The following is a 22399-nucleotide window of genomic DNA, read 5'->3' as shown; positions in this document are numbered from 1 at the left end:
GCAGCGAAGCCGTCATCGTTCTCATAAGCGTCGTTCACGAAAGCATTGTGCAATTCTTTCTGAAGCCAAAAAGCGTTCGGGTCCCTGTAAAGAGAAGCACTAGTTGTAATTGTTAATTATCACTTTCAAGCTTTGGGTGGTTAACATTATCAGTATAACGTCACATAACCTTTAGCTTCCAGTGGCACTGATGCATCTAATGCGCTTAGAAACTAAAGAAAAATCTCTTCATGATACTCCTCCTCAGTATTGTTCAACTACGAGTGATAACAAAAACATTGAAACCTAGAAGATAGTCGGCAATAATTAAATGAATATGGTGTTATTTATGTTACAGCAAATATGGGAAATCCTGAGATTTCACGAAATCAATTGGGAATAATGTGAAATAACCTATTCGCTTAGGAATATATGAGCCACGAGGACTAGTACTATACACGGCGTAAAAGTGATTCACCTACCCTATTTCGCCGAGTTTGGTACTAGCCTTGGGGGCCGTCTAATGTGTTTTGTCTCCTGGGAAATCAAATGTCCCTAAGTGCATCTGATCCCCTACTGGCTGGTACTAAACACGGTAAAACTCATTTGACCCTGCATAGGCTAGTACTAAACACGGCGAAAAAGTGTAGATGAATTACTGTTTCGCCGTGTTTAGTATTCCTTGGTGATCAAATGTTACTGTAACGCGCGCACACACACACACACACACACACACACACACACACACACACATATATATATATATATATATATATATATATATATATATATATATATACTATACTATAGTATATATATATATATATATATATATATATATTATATATATATATATATATACACATATATATAATTTATATAAGTTTACGCGCATCTCCACCAAAGCTGAGTGAAAATGCTTAGAAACTCGAAAACTGTCGCGACCTCTTCACCGTATCTCCCTTACCTGTTACCGTGAGACAGTATGAGTAATATCCAGATGAACAGAGCGTACAGGAATATCTCTTTCATAATCTCGTTCATGCCAACTTCCTGGCGTCTCTGGTGACGTAGCTTTTCTAGCAAGTCCTTGTTCTCCGCCCCGTACCTCCGAGCAATTCTCGCTGTGGAGAATAGGAAACACATGGATATAGTCTCACATTCATAGCTGCATGGATTAATAAACCCGCGCAAGGTTTTAAAATGTGTAAGTCAAGAACATTGGAGGACATCATTTAGTTGTCGCTATAGGAACAGTAACTGGTATGTATAACAAAAAAAAAAAAAAAAAAAAAAAAGGAAATAGCATGTCCATTGATTTTCCGCTCAAGTTGTGCCAAATACGACTCTTGACAGAAGTAAGGTTAGCTGGTTCAAGAAATACAAGGGAAGGCAAAGAAATTCGGCACTCAGGAAGCTGATCTAACTAACCAGCTGGACCTCGCGTTCATTAAGTGGAGAGTGGATGCAGAAAACCTACTAAGCAGCTATTGAAAGCAATATCAAAGAAACACGGAAAATAGTAAAATGAAGGGAGCAAATTCAACTTGGAGGTAAGAAGATTTGAATGCATTTCTGTCAAGGGGTAAAGTACACGAGAAGGTTCTTTGGAAAAGAGGACAGTATTCCATAACGGCGATGGATTAAGTTCTACTCAAATTTTGAAGAGGTCTTCTAAAGGGAAATGGATGCTGCTCCTATACAGCGCAGACGAAGCCAGCCCCATAAAGTAATCGCTTCTTAGATTGACACTATTAATAGTGGAGGGGTTCAATCTACATTCCTATTCACAATTCAGCCCGGAAAACGAGAATGAGATGAAAATAGTTGAGGAAATTATTAAAATGAGATATGTTTCGTCTGCTCACTTAGAAAAATTACTTAATACTGGATTAATATCTTGGCACATTAAGAAATATCGCTGCTGAGATGCTAAGAAAGTTAAAAAGCAAAAAGTGGGCGAGAGTAAAGCACTAATCCGCTACAGTGCGTACAAAAGAGAGGGAAACGTACATAATGTTCAATGGTTCAACGTGATGACGATGTAGTAATTTATCGTTCGAGGTGTACACATAGTAAACGCTTTACTATGCAAGGAATTTGAATATGACTGCGGAAATGTGTCTATGCTGGAACTTAACGCATATTATAACAGAGTAAAACTCATATGTACATATAAACAGTGATCGGGGATTACAAGAAGATTTTGCAGTATTTGCAGACATCGCAGCATCAGAAAGTGGCCTGCTAAGAGTAAATCTCTGGAATAGGTCGCGGGATAAATCCGTGTTTTATGTAAATGTAATAATATAAAAAGGGATGAAGCGCATGACAGGAAAGGTTTTGCATTTTGATAAGGATTAGGGTGAAGCAATGGAAACGCAGGAGATATTTAATTTCCCTGGGACTGTCACTGATACAGTTTTCCCTCTGGAGAGATAGTATATGCAAGTCGTGGCTATATTTACCCGTTATTTAGGGATTATGGACATTTTCCTCATTCTGTAGAAAACGAGCCAACTTGTCATTTAGGTCCCACCCCAGGTAAAGTGAGAGGAAGGAAAAAAAAAAGGTGGGGGGGGGGGCGGGGGCGGTTGGGATATAAGTACTTCCTAGACAGTTAAGTAAAGCGAGACCTACCTCCTGAACTGAAGAAGATCAAAGGGCTTAGGAAATAAGGAAAGGAGAAAAATGTCCAAGTCTGAGAAGTGGAAGGAATGAGAGAGGGATCAAAACAACCGACTTTTTTTTTTTTTTTCTTTTGAGAGACATCAAATAAAAGCTGTCGTCATTTGAACTCGATATGCTCTTGATATATGAGCTTCGTTTCATCAAGCCTCCCTTAATGAAGGAAGAGGAATAGGTTTTTTAGAACTTATTACACACACACATTATATATATTATATATATATATATATATATATATATATATATATAAATGTGTGTAAACCAAAGATTACTAACATTTTAAAGGAACTGACATTATTTCAGAACTGTCGTCATCTTATAAGAAAAGAATGGATGGTTATGTTGCCCTCCTTTGGCCTTTACTGAATTGAATTGAATTGAATAAAGACCAAAGGCCAAGCGCTGGAACATATGAGGTGATTCAGCGCTGAAACGGAAACTGACAGTAAAAGGTCTGAAAGGTGTTACAGGAGAAAAACCTCGCAGTTTCCCTATGAACCAATTAATATTAGGAGAGGGTTAAGGAAAGTAATATGGAAGAAAGAGACTATGAAAGGAGGTGCTGTAAAAGGAACGAAAGAGGTTGCAGGCATGCTGCAAAGAACCTCAAGTAACGCCTGCAGTGACACCGCGTGAGAGGCACTGAGGGCCCTACCACCCTGCGGAGTTGTCCTTTGTCTAGGAACACACGAGACGCCCCTGACCTGTGTCGTCGTGCATCCACTCCTCATTAGGCTGAAGTTTTGGGTTTTCCTCGTCTTCGTCGGCGTCATCCTCGTCTTGGTCCCCAGACTTGAAGATGGCACTCACCAGGAAGGCCATTAAGAATATCTTTAAAGAGACAGAATATTTTACGCTTTTCATTCACGTTTTTGCTGTTGTTTGTTGCATTACGCAGGATGCTTTTACTCATTTTCACTGATATTCAAACTAGACTTTCCTTGTTTCCTCTTTGTGTGTGCGCGTGTTTTATTTTATTATTTTTAGTCTCCTTTAATACTCAAACTCTTCCATTAAATTTAATATATAGCTTTAGGAGTTCAACTTACAGTTCAAATATAGTTAACTGTTTTTAATTGATGAATCTTTTCAAATATAAGTAACTACTTTTAATGAGGAATCTTTTCCATTTCCGTACGATTGAATTTGAGCAACCAACCTTATTATAGCATTCACTTTTAAAAATTAAAAAGTATATTGAAAACTCATTGCCTTGTTTTTTTGTGTGTGATTTTTTTTCTTGCTTGCGTAACCAAATCCACTGATCCGAACTACACATTCACTGCGTTGCAGAGCAACAGAATTTATTTTCAGAGCGAAAATAGCAAAGGAGAGATTGATTGTTAGTAACTAAAAATGTTAGCAGTGATTTTGGCACGAAAAATAGCCCACTATAACGAACGACATCAAAAGAGAGGAGGCGGAAAACGAAGATAATTGTGAAGATAAATGGAGGGTCAATATGATTAAAGAATTGATAGACTGCTGCAAGAATACAATGATTACCTGTTATGAAGCAGAGGGAACTAGTTTCACTTTAGACTCTCTCTCTATGTTGAGTAAGATTCGATCTTTGTAATTCATAAGAATGCATGTAATTCATTTAATTGTACGGAATTGCACATGAATGAAGATTTGAATTTGAATTTGAAGCTTTGTGCTGAGTAAGATTTTATCTCTGTAATTTCCAAGAATACGTGTAATTCATGTAATTGTATGGAATTGCACATGAATAAAGATTTGAATTAGAAACTTTGTGTTGAGTAAGATTTTATCTTTGTAATTTCCAAGAATACATGTAATTCATGTAATTGTACGGAATTGCACATGAATAAAGATTTGATTTTGAATTTAAAACTTTGTAATTCATGTAATTCATGTAATTGTATGAAATTACATATGAATGAAGATTTGGTTTTGAATTTAAAACTTTGTGTTGAGTAAGATTTTATCTTTGTAATTTCCAAGAATACGTGTAATTCATGTAATTGTATGAAATTACACATGAATAAAGATTTGATTTTGAATTTAAAACTTTGTAATTCATGTAATTCATGTAATTGTATGAAATTGCATATGAATGAAGATTTGATATTGAATTTGAAACTTTGTGTTGAGTAAGATTTTATCTTTGTAATTTCCAAGAATACGTGTAATTCATGTAATTGTACCGAATTACACATGAATAAAGATTTGAATTTGAAACTTTGTGTTGAGAAGATTTTATCTTTGTAATTTCCAAGAATACGTGTAATTTATGTCATTGTATGAAATTGCATATGAATGAAGATTGGAATTTAAATTTGAATGTTAATGTAAACATTTCTGCCATCTTCTAGTTAAGTTGCCTGACTGACCTTCAGAGGTTGGACGAAGAGGACTGAGGAGAAGAAGGACACGATGAGGGACAGCACCCACTTCGTCGCCTTCGAGTTGCCAAACATGACGCCGTACATGAGCAGGAAGAAGCAGGAAACGCCGATGCAGGCAAAAACGAGCAGCCATGCGACGTATCTGAAGAAGGGCGGAAGCGTCAGCTTCTTCTTCTTTTTCTTCTTCGTCTTCTCCTTTTCCTCCTTGTTTTGATCCTCATCGCTGCTGGGGGCGTCCCGTTGCTTTCTTGGGGGGCGGGGGTGGGGGGCGGGAAAGGGGGGGAATGAAAAAGTAATTCAGATATTGATTTGGAATGAAGGAACTTGTCTAGACATAAGGATTTCTCCCTCTCTTAATGATATATGTGTATTACAGACACCACACACACAACACACACACACACCACACACACACACATATATATAATATATATATAGTATACATATATATATATATAATATATATATATATAGGAGAGAGAGAAAGAGAGCCTACCGATATTCGACACTTGGATGAGCTTATTCTGCTTCATAAAACAAAGTTAAGAATAATTATTTTCAGATACAATTTGCTTTAAAAAATCCAGTTCTCTAAGAGAGAGAGAGAGAGAGAGAGAGAGAGAGAGAGAGAGGAAAACTTACTCATGATCGTATGAAATCTCAGACTTCTCGGTTTTTTGGTTTTCGGTATCAGAATCTTCGTCGGCGGAGGAGCCAGAATGCTTAGATCTGAACTCTTCTCCTGTGAAAGTTTAGTAAATAATATATTACAATAAAGGAATTTTTTTTTTATTTAACTGTAGTCGCAGTTCATATCTTAGTATAAAAGTACTTGAGAGTAATGCTCTTGAGTGACCCTAGTCATTCTGTAAGCATGAATAAGAATAATTAATTCAAAGACGGTTAGAGTAGAAGTATTATCTATGGCGAATTTCTATACTATGACAGCCGGAAAGTAAAAACAATACAAAATTTCATCAAGAATCATCTCTTTAAGAAGTAAAGACATGTATTTTTTGTCTTGAAAAAATACAGCTCGCCTATATACATAATTGTGGGTTTTTACATACTTTACGAGGTCAAATTTTTTACACACACACATGAACCTACATATATATATATTATATATATATATATATATATATACATACATACATATACATATATATATATAATATATTATATATATATATATTATAATTATATATGTAATAATGCCATGTATGTATAACTGAATCACGAAAGTTTGTAATGTGATAAATGCATAAATAAATGTATTTTTCCTTCGTGGCTTATACCTTTATATATATATATATATATATATATATATATATATATATGATATATATATATGTATATATATATATAATATATATATATATATATATATATATATATATATATATGTCCCAAAAGGCTTATTTATGCAGATTTTCTATTTAGTCCACACGACATACAGAACTCACGTGTCTTCTCAACTGCCTTCTGAATGCGGGATTCACGAAGCTTTGACGGTCTTGCCCTCCTGAACAGGAACACGATCAGAAACGACGGAGGGAACACGATCAGATTGCTGATGACTCCCACGCCGATCTAGAAGTGAAAACGATCCTGTCAATGGAACATTCCAAAACACAGCAAACGCGTATTGTAAGAAAACGGAATGGAACATTGAATTTAGGGCAAAGGTCAAGATCTGCAAACTATGAGGTCATCCAGCGCTGAAACGGATATTGAGGGTAGAAAGGTTTGAAAGGTGTAACAGGAGGAAAACCTCTCAGTTGCACTATGAAACAAATGTGAGTCGTGGATAGCAAGATGGAAAGATGAAAATATGAATGGATGTACAGTCAAACGAATAAAGGGGGTTGCAGCAAGGGGTCGGATGGACGTTGCAAAGAACCTTAAGTAATGCCTATAGTACACCGCGTGAGGGGCACTGACGGCGCTACCCCTAAACGGTGTAAGAAACGATTTTCGAACCACTCACTTCTGCAGGAGTAAGACTAAACGGGCCGAACTTGAGCCCGCCGGTTGAAGGTTGTTCTGGAACTTTATCATACCACATAGCGTTTACCAGCATGGAAAGGAAAAGCAGAGCAAAGCATGAACCGACCCTCTGACACCTGAAGGTTAGAGAAAATTGATCATTAACAGAACACACACACACACACACACTCATCTCATCATATATATATATATATATATATATATATATATATATATATATATATATATATAATAAAAGGAGCCCATAAAAACACCAAAATATAGAGAGAAAAGTACTATATTTCAGAGACTGCTGTCTCCCTCTTCAGGTAGATGAATGAGAAAAGTTTACAGAAAAGGTGGTATTTATACCAAGAGGTCCATCCACAGGCAAGCCAGTTTAGGTCACCCCCGCTGATAATCTACCTTTAATCTTCTTGGCTTGCCTGTGGATGGACCTCTTGGTATAAATACCACCTTTTCTGTAAACTTTTCTCATTCATCTACCTGAAGAGGGAGACAGCAGTCTCTGAAATATAGTACTTTTCTCTCTATATTTTGGTGTTTTTATGGGCTCCTTTTATTAGATGGAATTCTGTTGTAACAGAACATTTTTGCCAGCCATATATATATATATATATATATATATATATATATATATATAATATATATATATATATATATATATATATATATATATATATATATATATATATATATATATATATATATATATATATATATATATATATATATATATATATATATATATATATATATATATATATATATATATATATATATATGATCATCTTCACTTCATGAAAAATTAAGCTGACAGTCCTATGTAAATAAATAACAAAGATACACTGAGCTTCCTCTGATAAATATAGAATTTTCTCACTTTATCATTTACATCGTAAAAGAGAATCTTGATCCTTCATGAGCACGGCACGGTTAAAGTAAAATTTTGAACGGCGCTGTGTTAGATCGTGTTACAACGGAAACGCTTATGGACAGTATTGAAATATTAACATCTCAAGAACGACTTAGCGGGAATTCTGAATGATTCCCCTTCGCCTGTCACCAAGAACTAGAAGAAGAATATTACCTGGAAGAATATTACCTTGAGGCATTTGACAAATAAAAAAAAAATATGCAGTTCCCGTGTCAACGATGATAGTTGTTTCTGTAATGCCAGTTATGGAATCAAACCAGTCAATCAGGCTTACCTGGTGAAACGTGACCTTGCAGGCCTCAGAAACACAGAAAACCAGAGGTGACCGTCGGCGATGTTCTTGTCTGTTGTCGTATTGAAGAGATGTTGGAACTGTCTCTTTTCTTCGTCTCCGGCAGCAGGTAAAATCCTTTCGATCTGAGAGTAAGAAAAAACAACGATGTAACAAGTGAAGGAGAGACATGAGACGGAAAATGTCCAGGTACACGTGAAGTAGAGGAGATGCAGTAAATGTGCTGCCTCGCTGTCGAACTTCTCAGTTCCAGAAGTCCTTTGCTCTTCACACCGTGGAACAGTGGAACAGGCTCCCAGAGGAAGTCGTATGATTGGAACTTCAGAAGTTCTAGTGAAGGTGCAATGCATGACTACGCTAATACTAGTCTCCTTGGATTTTAATACACTTTTATCTATTTGTTAATGTATACATTTTTTTGATAAGTGGGGTCTCTTCTTTCTGTATTTTCCTTTAACTCCTCTTACTTCTTCCTAATGAACACCATAATATTCTTTGGATGCATGAATTTCAAGTCAATGGCCCCATTGGTGGGCTTGTTCCATATGAATAGGGTTCATCTTCTGAATAATAATAATAATAATAATAATAATAATAATAATAATAATAATAATAATAATAATAATAATAATAATAATAATAATAATAATAATAATAATAATAATAATAATAATAATACATATCTATATACAAACTCAAGAATCCTTATTTTTGTCTACTGAGAAAGCGCATTTTCATTGCTCATCTTAAACACTGAAGTAGTGCAAAATGATGATAGTGTTTCACTTTCGTACGATGCCTAATGAACCCAACATCATGATCATTATTACAAGCATTATGCCTTATTATTTCAAGCTGCTGTGTTAATCTTTTGTATAATCAAAACGAAGTAACAGATCTTTTTCCCAAAAGCATAATAATGTTACACAATTCTATGTACTGGAAAATTTATCTTTAAATTGCACAGCTGGAAAAATTAAAAGTTATAGTTATTTCATTCAAGCTAATATTTTTTTTATGAAGATGAAGATGAAAAATAAACCAAATCATTTATAGATAAAATTACAGGATTAGGCATGCATTAAAACATTTCAAATTAAAAGCCGTGTACAATCAAAAGTTTAAAATACTGGATGAGTATAACGAATTTGAATAAAGATTTGAGGTTAATCTTATTTCGTTGGGATGTTTTCAATGTATATTGCATAACATGTCCTATGACACATAAATAAATAATAATACACGCTCATGCACACACACTCATATATATATACATATACATACATATATATATATATTTTATATATATATATATATATATATAAATATATATGTATATATATATGTATATAGAATGAATTAATCACATCACCGTGATTCATATAAATTATTCGAGTAACAAATGTCCTTTGATATCAACAAAAAAATTCACCTTCGCTTACATATATGAAAATATATTAATTCCGAGGTAGAGAGAATTATATTAAAGGACATTTGTATCTCGAATAATATATATATATATATATATATATATATATATATATATATATATATATATAAAATATGTACGTAGTGTGTGCTTGCGTGCGTGGGTGACTGTACATGCCTGTGGATTTGTGTGCATGGATGCAAGATTGTGTGCATGTGGCGGTGGTTTAGGTAACAAACATGCAAATGAATGTCTTGCACTGCACGCGTGCATTTATTGTTCTATTTATGGCGAGCCATAATGCAAAAGCAGTCATCCATCCACCCGTCTTCTCACCAAGCCATCATCCTTTTCCAGAGCGAACCACTGGTTAGCGATGAATTCGTACTTGAGCCCCGTCTGGACGTCCCGAAAAACGATGTAATTAAGGTACCAGGATGCATTGGGGCCTTTCCCGGAATTGTCGTGCCAGATGCGGAGGAATTCAAGCTGACCAAGTGGTCTGTGTTGGAAACGGTTCGGGTTAGAATATGAAATTAGGAAACAGAATTTTACTCGAAAGCATGTCAGTATAATCTGAATGAGTCTACATGAATAGTCAGGAAACTTTAGTGATCAACACAGATCAAAATAGTGTAAAAAATTGAGATATTTTTTTGGAATAACGGCGACAGGAATGAGTAGGTAATGGTACACTAACAAGAAGTCAATGACTAGCATTGTTGGATCCGTGACTTTTACTTCAGAATTCGACTTACTTTCATATGTTTCAATGCACACACTGCACACACAAGCACACGCACTAACGTACCAAACACAGACACATGCATGTGTAGTATATATATATATATATATATATATATATATATATATATATATATATATATATATATATAATCATATATGAGTCAGTTTATAGTCATTCATTTCCGTATATACTGCAGTCATTAGGCTATTCCTTTCCTTCTTTGGACTAGTTTGAGTGTTAAGTAGTTGAGTGATCCGGACGGACATTATTTCTGTTTTGTAATGGCCCAATTATACATATTTTTTTTCTTCACTTTGCTTCTGTGCTCTGTATCACTTTGTGCCCCGAAGATGTGCTAAAATAAACGAAAGTACTTAGCACTCTGTCGTTTCATTTGAAACAACTATTCTCTGGCTTCAGCTAATATGTGTGTATATATATATATATATATATAATATATATATATAATATATATATATATATATATATATAACTTGATCACGAAGTCTATAAAACGTGATGCTATGTATAAATAAAGGTTTTGCCACGGAGGAAAAATGAAAGGCGAGAGAGCCAAGAACTTTCGGTCTAACACGACCCTTTACTTAGGGTCGTGTTAGACCGAAAGCTCTTGGCTCTCTTGCCTTTCATTTTTCCTCCGTGGCAATACCACCTTTATATATATATATATATATTTATTATATATATATAATATATATGTATATATATATATATTTATATATATATATATATATATATATATATATATATATATATATATATATATATATATATATATATATATATATATATATATATTCTTTTCGCAATAGGTCATACCTGGTCCCATTTATTTGTTATCTTGCATCATGATAATTCTCCTGTCCCTCTCTTGCTCTCCTGAGTTCGTCTCTAATACTGAGCCTCCGGCTTCAATTTGTATATCTCGATCGTCGCACGACGGCGGCGGTTCCTAAACCTTAACAAGCGCGCGAGGCTTAACAAACATCCTATAACTTTCGCAAGCAGAGAGACGAGGCCTTCGAGGGAATCCTTTGAGCCACTTCCTAGGAAATACAGCGCACTTAATATTCCTCCCTATGTTGATTCCAAGTTTAAGACAAGCACAGTGAAGAGGGTTGGTTTCTCCTTTTAGCAGTAGACTTAGAGTAATGTCTCGTCTCGTTTTGCTTTTTTATCTAACAAGAGCTGAAAAAAAAGTTAAGTCTATCTTAGTTTTACCAGACCACTGAGCTGATGAACAGCTCTCCTGGGGCGTGCCCGAAGGATTAGATAGTTTTACGTGGCTAGGAACCAATTGGTCACCTAGCAACGGGACCTACAGCTTATTGTGGGATCCGAACCACATTATATCGAGAAAGGATTTTCTATCGCCAGAAATAAATTCCTCTGAGTCCACGTTGGCCGCGCAGAGAATCGAACTTCGGACCACCGGAGTGGTAGCTGAGCGCGAAAACCAGTCGTCCAACGAGGAACTTGTCAACGGGTGACATTTGAATGAGGAATCAATGGGGATGGGCAGATGGCAGAAAAAATGACCTGACTCCCTTTGATCCGCTTTTACACGACATCAAGGCAAAATATGAGTTAATGCCGTCATTTCCTTATCATGACGTTGATCAAACTTCCTTACTCAAGTCGATAACAAACAGCCTTTTCATTTCGAACTTCGCCTCATTCAAAATCATGAACGTTAACCGATATTCCCGAGTTAATCGCTGGGAACCACGGTTTTGCAACGCATTCTCCTGAGGCTTTAATTAAACTGTTCGGACAGGCCTTTGATCCGAACTTATTTAGGAAGCTGCAGAGAGACGATTTATGTTCGCCCCTTTTTCGCAATCATCCAAAAATTCTTAGTTGTTAATGCACTTAAGTTTTATTTTTTTTTCTTAGTATATTTCACGTCATTTTTAAAGGTAATTGAGAGTATTTTTGATCTTGAACTCCCAAGACCTTTAAGAATTAATAACATGGTTTCTATCTATGATTTTAGAGGCATGTTATTATAAATGGAATTTAGATGCGGTAAACAAAAACATAAATAAATAAAAACAGAACTTGTTCAATAAACTGTTTGTATTAATCTTGAGACAAAAAGTGGATTGAAGGCTTGTAGTTATTGTGCTAATGTTACCCATGGTTTATTGCACTTGCCATTAAAAACTGCTATTTTCAAATTGTTTGACGTTGGATAATGTATTTAGGTCAAGGATTTCAGAATCTAGCGGAGATGTGCTGCTTCTTGTAAAAAGAAGGAGGTGAAAGATTTCAGCACAAATACAAGAACACACTTATGTTACACACATAATTGTGCATATATAATAATATTTATTATATATATATCGATTATAATATATATTATATCTAATTTATATATTTATATATTCTTTATATAATTTATATATATTTACACAAACACATATATACATACATACACATATAATATATATATATATATATATATCTATATATATATATATATATATAATATATATATATATATATAATATATGCATAAAACAGTAACAAGATCGCTATATTACTGGTTACCACAACAGCAATGCCAACCACCGTTGTCTTTTTGGTCAGTACCTGTATGGACGACATCTGCGAAACGAGAAGTGTCACAGACGACAAGAATCCTCTTACACACCCCTTGAGAGGCTGGGTGGCCAGCAACCTCATCCCATGCGAGAATAAATGGAAGGGCAGCGCCCTCAGAAACCGCTCCTTCCAAAAGAAAAAAAGGGGTGGAGAAAATGCGGAAGATGAAAAATGGGAGCATATTCTCGCACATATTCCTTTTAAAAGGGGACACCAGTACTGTCGCATTCAAAATCGACATGAGGTGTCACCCATGCCTGTGCATTGTGACCGAAAAATTCCATTTAGTCGTGATAGCTCAGGACATGGCGCAGAATGCAAATGCCATTAAGGGGGAAGAGCTTTTGCAGCCAGAGACCAGAACGCTGATGTCCTGAGCTCTTTGTTCTTTTGGGGTTGGGGGGGGGTTGGGATGGAAGTTTTGACTCGTATAATATGTCATGATGCAGCGAATGAAGCCCCGAAAGGAGGCGCGTTCAATCTAGGATTCAGTCACGGTTTGTTCAGGCTTTCGCGCGTTGCGGCCGAGTATTCAGTGCCAATTATTTGCATATCCAGCTATCTAAATATTTGCGTTACTTTACATAACACTAGGCGGTAACAAGTAAAAGTTCTCGTTGGTTTCTAGATTTCTTTTCAAACACGTAAGTTTATAGACTATTATTCTGACAGATTAATTTGTGCAAGCATTCTTTGCTTTTGCATGTGTTTGGGAGTCCTGCTATTGTTGCTTCCATAGTAAGTTGTTGTATACGTATCCAGCTATGGATCTGCGAAAATGAAAATGTTCGCAGTAGTAGCTGGTATTTCCACTATCCTGTACGGGTACTGAGGGAATACCATTTATCAGGTTCTCTCTCTCTCTCTCTCTCTCTCTCGTCTCTAGTATAAAAGGCTCATTAAAAAACTGGTTTCAGTCCTCCGAAATATAGTCTTTACCTGTAAGCCAGAGTGTTTAATGGACCTTTTATACTTTATATATATATATATATATATATAATATATATATATATATATATATATATTATATAATATATATATATATATATATATAATAGCCATCTTTTCAGCAGATTACCGATGAAGTTAGGACACTCGCGAGATATGCAAAGATCAAAGAATAACATGAAAGCAGAGCAAGTTGTCGTTTCACTTGGCATTGAAGTTTTAGCTGGAAGACTGGGTAATACAACATCACTTCGGTTTCTAAATTTGAATTAAAATATACCGTTGCTGACTTAGAACTGTACTGGTGTTCTAGTAGGTCTAAATATATTTTGGAAGTAAATTATAATCATTAGAACTTCCCTCGATCATGCACAACTAACCTTGGGACAGCCATAGAGAAAACATTGACTCCTGAAATATAACGCTACTGACTTAAGACTGTACTGGTGTTCGAGTAGGCCTAAACTTCGGTTTCTAAATTTGGATTACAATATAACGTTGCTGACTGAGAACTGCAATGGTGTTCTAGTAGGACTAAACTTCGATTTCTAAATTTGGATTAAAATATAACGTTGCTAACTGAGAACTGCAATGGTCTTCTAGTAGGTCTAAAAATATTTTGGCAGTAAATTATAATCATCAAAACTTCCCTCGATCATGCACGACTAACCTTGGGACAGCCATAACGAAAACGTCGACTCCAGCCTTCCGGAGGATTTGCCGTTTGCTGTCGCCAAAGGTACGTACGTCCGTCTCTCCGCGGTCGCCCGTCAGAATGAACTGCACGGTCGAATCCGTCTGGGCACCTTTTCGGTTCCCGGTAAAGACGAGAATCTCGTACAGATACTTATCTTGCACGTGGTTGTCTGGCAATGGCGAAGCTCCAAGCTGAACGGAAGAGACAAATTTGAGTATTTTGTTTGTTTGTTTGTATGGTGTTTTTACGTTGCATGGAACCAGTGGTTATTCAGCAACGGGACCAACGGCTTTACGTGACTCCCGAACCACGTCGAGAGTGAACTTCTATCGCCAGAAATACACATCTCTAATCCCTCAGTGGAATGGCCGAGAATCGAATTCGCGGCCACCGAGGTGGTACGCCAACACCAAACCGACCACGCCACTGAGGCACTCCACAAATTGGAGTAGAGCATTCGTACCATCAATCTATGGCTAACACTAATGTCCTGACGATGTCTTGGCAGTAACACATTGTCTATATCTTTGTTATGATTGATGAAAAGAATTTAAACTTGATCTGAATATGTTTTACAAGCATGCGGTAATAAACGAAATATATCACGTTCATAATAATAGTGATGGAATTCCGGAAAGAATGTCCTACACATATTCCATTACAGTGATCCGGTCCTGGTATTTTCTATTTGACAGGATTTTCACTTTCCATTAAAACAAATATTTCATAATATCTCAGGCGTTCAAAATATGAAGGTCATCTACTCAGTAATGAGAAAGGAATGCGCATTATGCCCCTGGTCACTCTTCTATCTCAACAATGGTGTAATTGCGTTAATTAGCTGAATTCAAACGAATGCCCTGATGTGACGCAGAACCCCCTTTTTTAAAAGAGATTTCTATTTTCTTTTGTCTTAGAGAAAAGCAATTCAATGGGCCTGGCAAGTGGAATAGAAATTTGAAGCATGTTAAGATCACGAGTCTCCTAGTATTGACTTATATATATATATATATATATATATATATATATATATATATATATATATATATACATACACATATATAAATACATATATATATATATATATATATATATATATATATATATATATGACTGGTAAAAATGTTCTGTAACAACAGAATTCCATCTAATAAAAGGAGCCCATAAAAACACCAAAATACAGAGAAAAAGTGTTTTTATGGGCTCCTTTTATTATATATATATATATCTATATATATATATATATATATATATATATATATATATATATATGTGTGTGTGTGTGTGTGTGTATTTGAAGTTGTTTAATACATTATGACGATGAATATTTTCTTATCGTTACTATTCTTTAAAAGTCATTCTAGGTAAAAGAGCCAGAAATAGCCATGGCCAAAAAAAAAAAAAAAAAAAAAAAAAAAAAAAAAAAAAAAACCACGGAGGAAAACCAGGTGAGAGGCAATCCTAATACGCAACGTTAAGTAATCCTACCGTCATTAACTACACGATATAAACAACAAAAATTCAAAGTTAAGAAACAGTTCTTACCTTCTTCAGGTCTCTGTGATCCATGACGCGAGCCCAGATCATGAGCAGGAAGAATATGCTGAGCGAGATGATGAGGGTCAAGTAGATGGTCAGATTGTCGACGAAGCCTATGTTGGCGAACACGAAGCTGAAGTCTATTGCATTCGGCGGAATAAACAGTCCAACAGCGAAGCTGGTCAAGTGGCTGGAGGCGCAGCGGGTGGCTGAGTGGTCGGAATTGACAACCTGTTGATGAGGGAGACTGAGAAATTTCCTGCCCCGTTACTGACATGCTGGTCGGCGGGGTTTCGTGCCCGAATGGCCACACGGGGCTGCTGTCAGAACCAGCGTTGCCAACTGTAGGGTAATTGCCCTACGCGTAGGGTAATCTGGGCAAAATCTTAGACAGCAGGGCAATATTTTCAAGTGTAGGGTAATTGTAACAAGGTAGGTTTAGGTCATTATGCTTATTAGTATTCATGATAAACATAATCTAAAGATTTATTTATTATCATAACCGCAGGATGTTGGGCCATTTTCAGTTATGTAGGGTAATTTCTCGTCTCCTGTAGGGGACGTAGGGTTAGAGGGTGTGGCATCACTGTTCAGAACCCTCTTGCACAAGGACAACGTCTCTCACGGCGGACGTTTTATTGCATCATTTTTATTGGATAACGCCATGAAGGCCAATGAAGTGAGGGACGGACGAGATCTATCTCCTGGGTGAATTTCCCAGGCAAATGAAGGTAAACATTGACAATATTCAGGAGCCTTTGTGACTGGAAGAGTTAATCTAGAAATTTCTCATTTCTTCCTCGAGTATTTAGCGTGAAATTCCAATAAAGAGTGAAAATGTTTTCTTTGAAGAAACACTACTTTTATTGCAGACTACATACTAATATTGTGTCATATGACACACTGAAATGGCTAGACATGAAATTCTGAACAGGACTGCCGTATTTCGAATGACATAAAGATATTTCTAAATAAATAAACAAAAAATACGACCCTACTACATACTTCAGTACATTTTTATTGACGATTACTTATATGTGTCCCATCCTAAATTTCGCAATAAAGATATTTACAATAAAACTGTCATTTGTAACTTGATGTTTCCTAAAATAAAACACCAGTATTTATCTATATTATATCTCGGGTAATCTGGCGTAATAACGAAAAAAACGGTAACCGCGCATTCGTAAATGTATGAAGGTTTGAAAAGCAAGTATAATAATTAATATAACACGTGTCAGATTTCATAATGGCTATTGTGATTAACAGAATATAAATCAAAATTTCTCATATTCTTGTAGTAGGCATTGTTACTCACGATTTTAACACACATGCACATACACGCGCACACATACAGACTATATATATATATATATATATATATTATATATATATATATATATATACATACACACACACACACACCACACACACACACACACACACACATATATATATATATATATATATATATATATATATATATATATATATACATATACCTATATGGGTGTGTGCGATGACCCTTGGCTGCACTAAATCATTCCCACTATCAAATGAAAGACGAAAGGGAGAGGATGCATTCATTTCTATGAAGACAACAGTAATAACACTACATTCTTTCAAAGAACACTTGTTATGTTGCAAAATTTCTGTCATAATCCAGCACCGAACAGAGCCAGAAACTACATTACAAACACACACGAAATAACTGTCTTCCATTTCTTTCACAGTGTTTTCCACGCAGTCTCCGGATATTCACCTACGAAGTACCGCCCAGTAACTTGCACTTTTGGGCTCCAACTTCGTTGCTGATTAATATTCAGAGAATTTAATCTCGTAATTAGATCGCGAGAGAGTTTTAAAATTTCACTCATAATCACTTCCTCATGCTGTTGCTGTTATTTAACATAAGCCTTCATTATCCGTAGAATATATTTAACATAATGATGAATTACAACATTCTCTAAAACATCTTTTTTCCACCATGATTAATCAGGACTGACACTATATGTATACATAATTATATATATATATATACGTATATATATATATATATATATATATATATATATATATGTAAATGTATGTATATATATATATATATATATATATATATAACATATATATATATATATATATATATATATATATATATATATATATATATATATATATTATACATACATATCCCTATCATACACAGACAGATCACCAGCAACGCGTTGACAAGCACTAACCCCACTGCGCCATTTATCTCTGTTTTGCAAACACTTCCTCGTTTTTGTGCAGGCAATACATTCAAACACTCCAAACTCTTCAGTCGGGAAAGGAAATATCTCTCTTTTCAAAACTGTAGATGAATGTTTTATTTGAATTTCACAAAAAAGAAAAAAAAAATGCTATTGAGCCGATAACTGATTTTCTGAAAATTGCACCATTCATCGATGTCTCAAGATCATCGAAGCATTACGTTAAAGATAAACAATCATGAAACCTGCCAACATCTGCTTGAAATAAAAGCATGCAAGTGTCATCCTTCACGTAATCTATTGATTGAACATGTTGGGAAAATATCAGTATGAAAGAGAACTGCTTCTCAGAGAAAGAGACGGAGAGAGAAGTTTAATCCGAAGGAGAAATAGTAGTATTCACTTGAAGCGACGGGCTAAAATTAGATCGTGTGCCTTGCAAAGCCTGCTATAGTTGATTAAACATCAACCGTGCATCTGATGTCTAGGCCAGTCCCTTGCGACGCTCCTGACTGGCTGTTGATAAGCCAATGACAGGGCTGGAAACTTTCAGTCTCTCTCGAGAGTTCACGTGGGTAGGGTGTATTTTGCACCTCTCCCGAGGGATACGTCTTTCAAAAGTATCCCTCAGGAGAGGTGGAAGATACGTCCTGCCCATGTGAACTCTCGAGAGCGACTGAGAGTTTCCAACCCTGTCATAGGCTTATGAACAGCCAATCAGGAGCGTCGTTAGGGACTGGCCTAGACATCAGATGCACGGTTGATGTGAATCCACTATAGGGGCCGAAGGAACGCTGCAAAGAACCTCAGGTAATGATTAAAGTGTTTTTTAATGACGGACAAAGCAAGCTTTCTTAGGAGACTGTTAAGGAACAACACTAATAGGTTATTTCGGCAGAAAAAAAATAGATATTTGGTGTACCTGACATAAGCTTCTAATACAATAATCGCAATATAATACAATAATGGTGTGGGGAAAATAATCCTCTAGATGACTTAGATCTAATACTAATGAAATAAATCATGGTTTTCAAGCAAATCCACGGTGGTATCGGTCACTGTTTAAACACCCTCGAAGTATCTCTTTTTTTTCAATCAATAAACTCTCATAAGAACAATACAAGAAGCACCGCAGGGTATACAAGAAAAGGCACAATTCTGAGTTTCAATGGTCTAGTGATGCACCCTTTTCTTAAGCGAATTGTTTTCAGGGCATTAAATGAGTTTGGAGCCTTAGTTACTTCGATAAATATGACTCATTGAAGGACGCAAGATGAAAATAATTTCTGGAGGGAGAGCGGAGTACATTCAAAAATAACCCGTAAACTTAGGTAATTTTCTGAATGTCATTCCTCTTCAGATGACTGGGTACTTCTATATGAATTTGTGTGTGGCTTCTCCTTCTTGTCTTTCTCTCTCCTCTGGACATCAGTAGTTATCCGCATCGGATATTCCATTTTACGAATGTGTCAAGTATGCTACATAAGATTACCTTTAGTTGGACTAAAGGTGAAAAATGAAGCAAGGTGTTCAGATCACATGAAAACGAGTAAATCATTAATGGTAGGTTCAACAGCAAATGAACTATTAAAAGTCAACAGTCAAGCACAGTGATAAATAGTTATAATAATTTTTTTTCAGGCTGGGTGAGACTACAAAGGCAAATTTACCGTATATTATGTAAGAACTCTTTCCGCAGATCACACGTAAACTAATTAATTGTAGATTCAGCAAATGAACTATTAAAAGTCAACAGTCAACACAGAAACTAATTAATTGTAGGTTCAGCAAATGAACTATTAAAAGTCAACCGTCAAGCACGATGACTCAGCCAGGGTGAGACTACAAAGGCAAATTTAGCGAGTATTATGTAAGGACACTAGCTTCAGAACTCACCTTTACGCCTCTGCCATCCCAATCGCGCGCTTTCCTGTCGAAGAAGTAGCAACCAGACGTCAAACTCCTGATGGAATAACTCAGAGAGACGTTTTGCAGGGCGGTGAGGTTCACCTGATTTTCCACAGGATTTTTCATCAGCGATATGTCGAAATCAGGAGTGAATTCTCCGACGCCAACATAAAAGAATCCCGTCACGTTGATCTCCGTGCTGGGAATAAAGTAGTCGTATGTTCCTGTAATGGAATTATATAACGTATGTACACATATTATATATCTATCTATCTATCTATCTGTCTATATATATATATATATATATATATATATATATATATAAATATATATATATATATATATATATATATATAAAGATATATATATATATATATATATATATATATATATATATATATATATATATATATATGTATATTATATGTGTGTTTGTGGGTGTGTGTATATATATATATATATATATATATATATATATATATATATCTATATATATATATATATATATATATATATATATATATATACATATATATATATATATATATATATATATATATATATATATATATATATATATATATATATGACGACTGCGTGAGGGCAGAATTAATGTATTAAACAAAAAAAATATGAACAAACTAAAGAAAAATATAAAACAAAAAAGTCAAAATGAATGTAATTCCCTGACGAACCATCTAACAGTTTTCTCATTTGTCAAAAGATGGCTCATGATAGCGAGATGTACTTCTCTGTGCAATTAATATTAACTATATACTTTGATGGGAAAGTTCGAGGAGAGACGTTCAGATTTCAATAATATCTAAATAAAAAAAAATTACCTATGATTAAACTTATCCTCCATAATGACTTGTCTGCAATATACCATTCTTGACTTGAGGTATTTGGTTGCCTTGATGGAGACTTTCGTTTACATTTTATCAGAAGAAATGCTCTTAAATCACAGTATTGATGGAGCAGTATAGCAGAATGATTACAGTTTTAAATTGTAAAAGAAAAAAAAACACAGTATGGATGGAGCTGTATAGCAGAACGGTTACAGTTTTAAATTGTAATAAAAAAAAACTATCTAAAATGCAGAATTCAAATTAAATGGAACTGAAAGTAAACTGAGAATATTCATTTGTGTTGCTCATTAAAACTCGCCATCATTTGAAATTTAAATAATTACTGAGAAATACCTCATCGTATCTGGGCAGTTCAGGAATGTCATTTTATTTTGGGTTCATTTCAGTTTCATTATAATGATCAAAGGCTCAACATTGTTAAATATTGGACGGAGAGAGAGAGAGAGAGAGAGAGAGAGAGAGAGAGAGAGAGAGAGAGAGAGAGTATTCTTATATCATTAACGTAGAACGTAGTTATGTCAAATATTTATGATGAATAAACACAACGTTCATCGATCGTGCCTCTATTTTAAAATCCTTAGTCGCCTTGAGTCCTTTCTCATGTATTATTCACTCTTTGCTTGACTGCTTTTAACGCAAGAATCTGTTTTCAAACTCTAATAAATACCAATAATAATGTGCGTCAATTACCAACGCAGAAATCTGCTTTCAAAAGCTAATAAGTACCAATAATAATGTGCGTCAATTATCAATGCTGCTATATCTATTCACTACTTGCTCTTAATTTACGGCCATCCCCCGAAAGCAATACTTACTCAAAGAGCTCGCGTCCTAAAATGTATTTTCCACCCAGAGGAACATTGAAGTTTTGGAAAATTCATAAAAACTCTGTGATGGCATCATCAAAACATACTTTCCCCTTATTCAGCAGATTTCGAAAACTGAGATACACAGTCAAAGCTCTTTAATTTAAGGAGTCATAATCTTGCCGAATTGCTCATTCCAAAGATCTCTAACTCATCCCTTTCTCGTCAAGTACACGAAAGTTATAGCGCTTGGAAGCCCGAAAAAAAAAAAAAAAAATAAATAAAAACTCATCACTG

At 35.1% G+C, this 22399-nt stretch overlaps 1 protein-coding gene across 1 annotated transcript in view; it reads right to left on the bottom strand.

Moving 5' to 3' along the window:
- The window catches only part of LOC135206294 (uncharacterized), a 125047-nt gene that overhangs the window by 16205 nt on the left and 86443 nt on the right, over positions 1-22399 (bottom strand). The window contains exons 40-51 of the mRNA XM_064237717.1: positions 20416-20651; positions 16274-16498; positions 14702-14919; positions 10044-10209; positions 8261-8403; positions 7030-7165; positions 6506-6632; positions 5682-5781; positions 5025-5286; positions 3372-3498; positions 947-1103; positions 1-84 (exon numbers count right to left, since the gene is read on the bottom strand). The exon at positions 1-84 is cut by the window's left edge and continues 1 nt beyond it. Coding sequence (XP_064093787.1) covers positions 1-84; positions 947-1103; positions 3372-3498; positions 5025-5286; positions 5682-5781; positions 6506-6632; positions 7030-7165; positions 8261-8403; positions 10044-10209; positions 14702-14919; positions 16274-16498; positions 20416-20651 — 1981 coding nt within the window. The remainder of the gene's footprint in view (positions 85-946; positions 1104-3371; positions 3499-5024; positions 5287-5681; positions 5782-6505; positions 6633-7029; positions 7166-8260; positions 8404-10043; positions 10210-14701; positions 14920-16273; positions 16499-20415; positions 20652-22399) is intronic.

The sequence above is a fragment of the Macrobrachium nipponense genome, chromosome 29, assembly GCF_015104395.2.
Source record: "Macrobrachium nipponense isolate FS-2020 chromosome 29, ASM1510439v2, whole genome shotgun sequence".
In the NCBI taxonomy this organism is placed as follows: domain Eukaryota; kingdom Metazoa; phylum Arthropoda; class Malacostraca; order Decapoda; family Palaemonidae; genus Macrobrachium; species Macrobrachium nipponense.
Note: the sequence above shows the minus strand (reverse complement) of the source record. Positions and strands in the feature narration are given on the sequence as shown.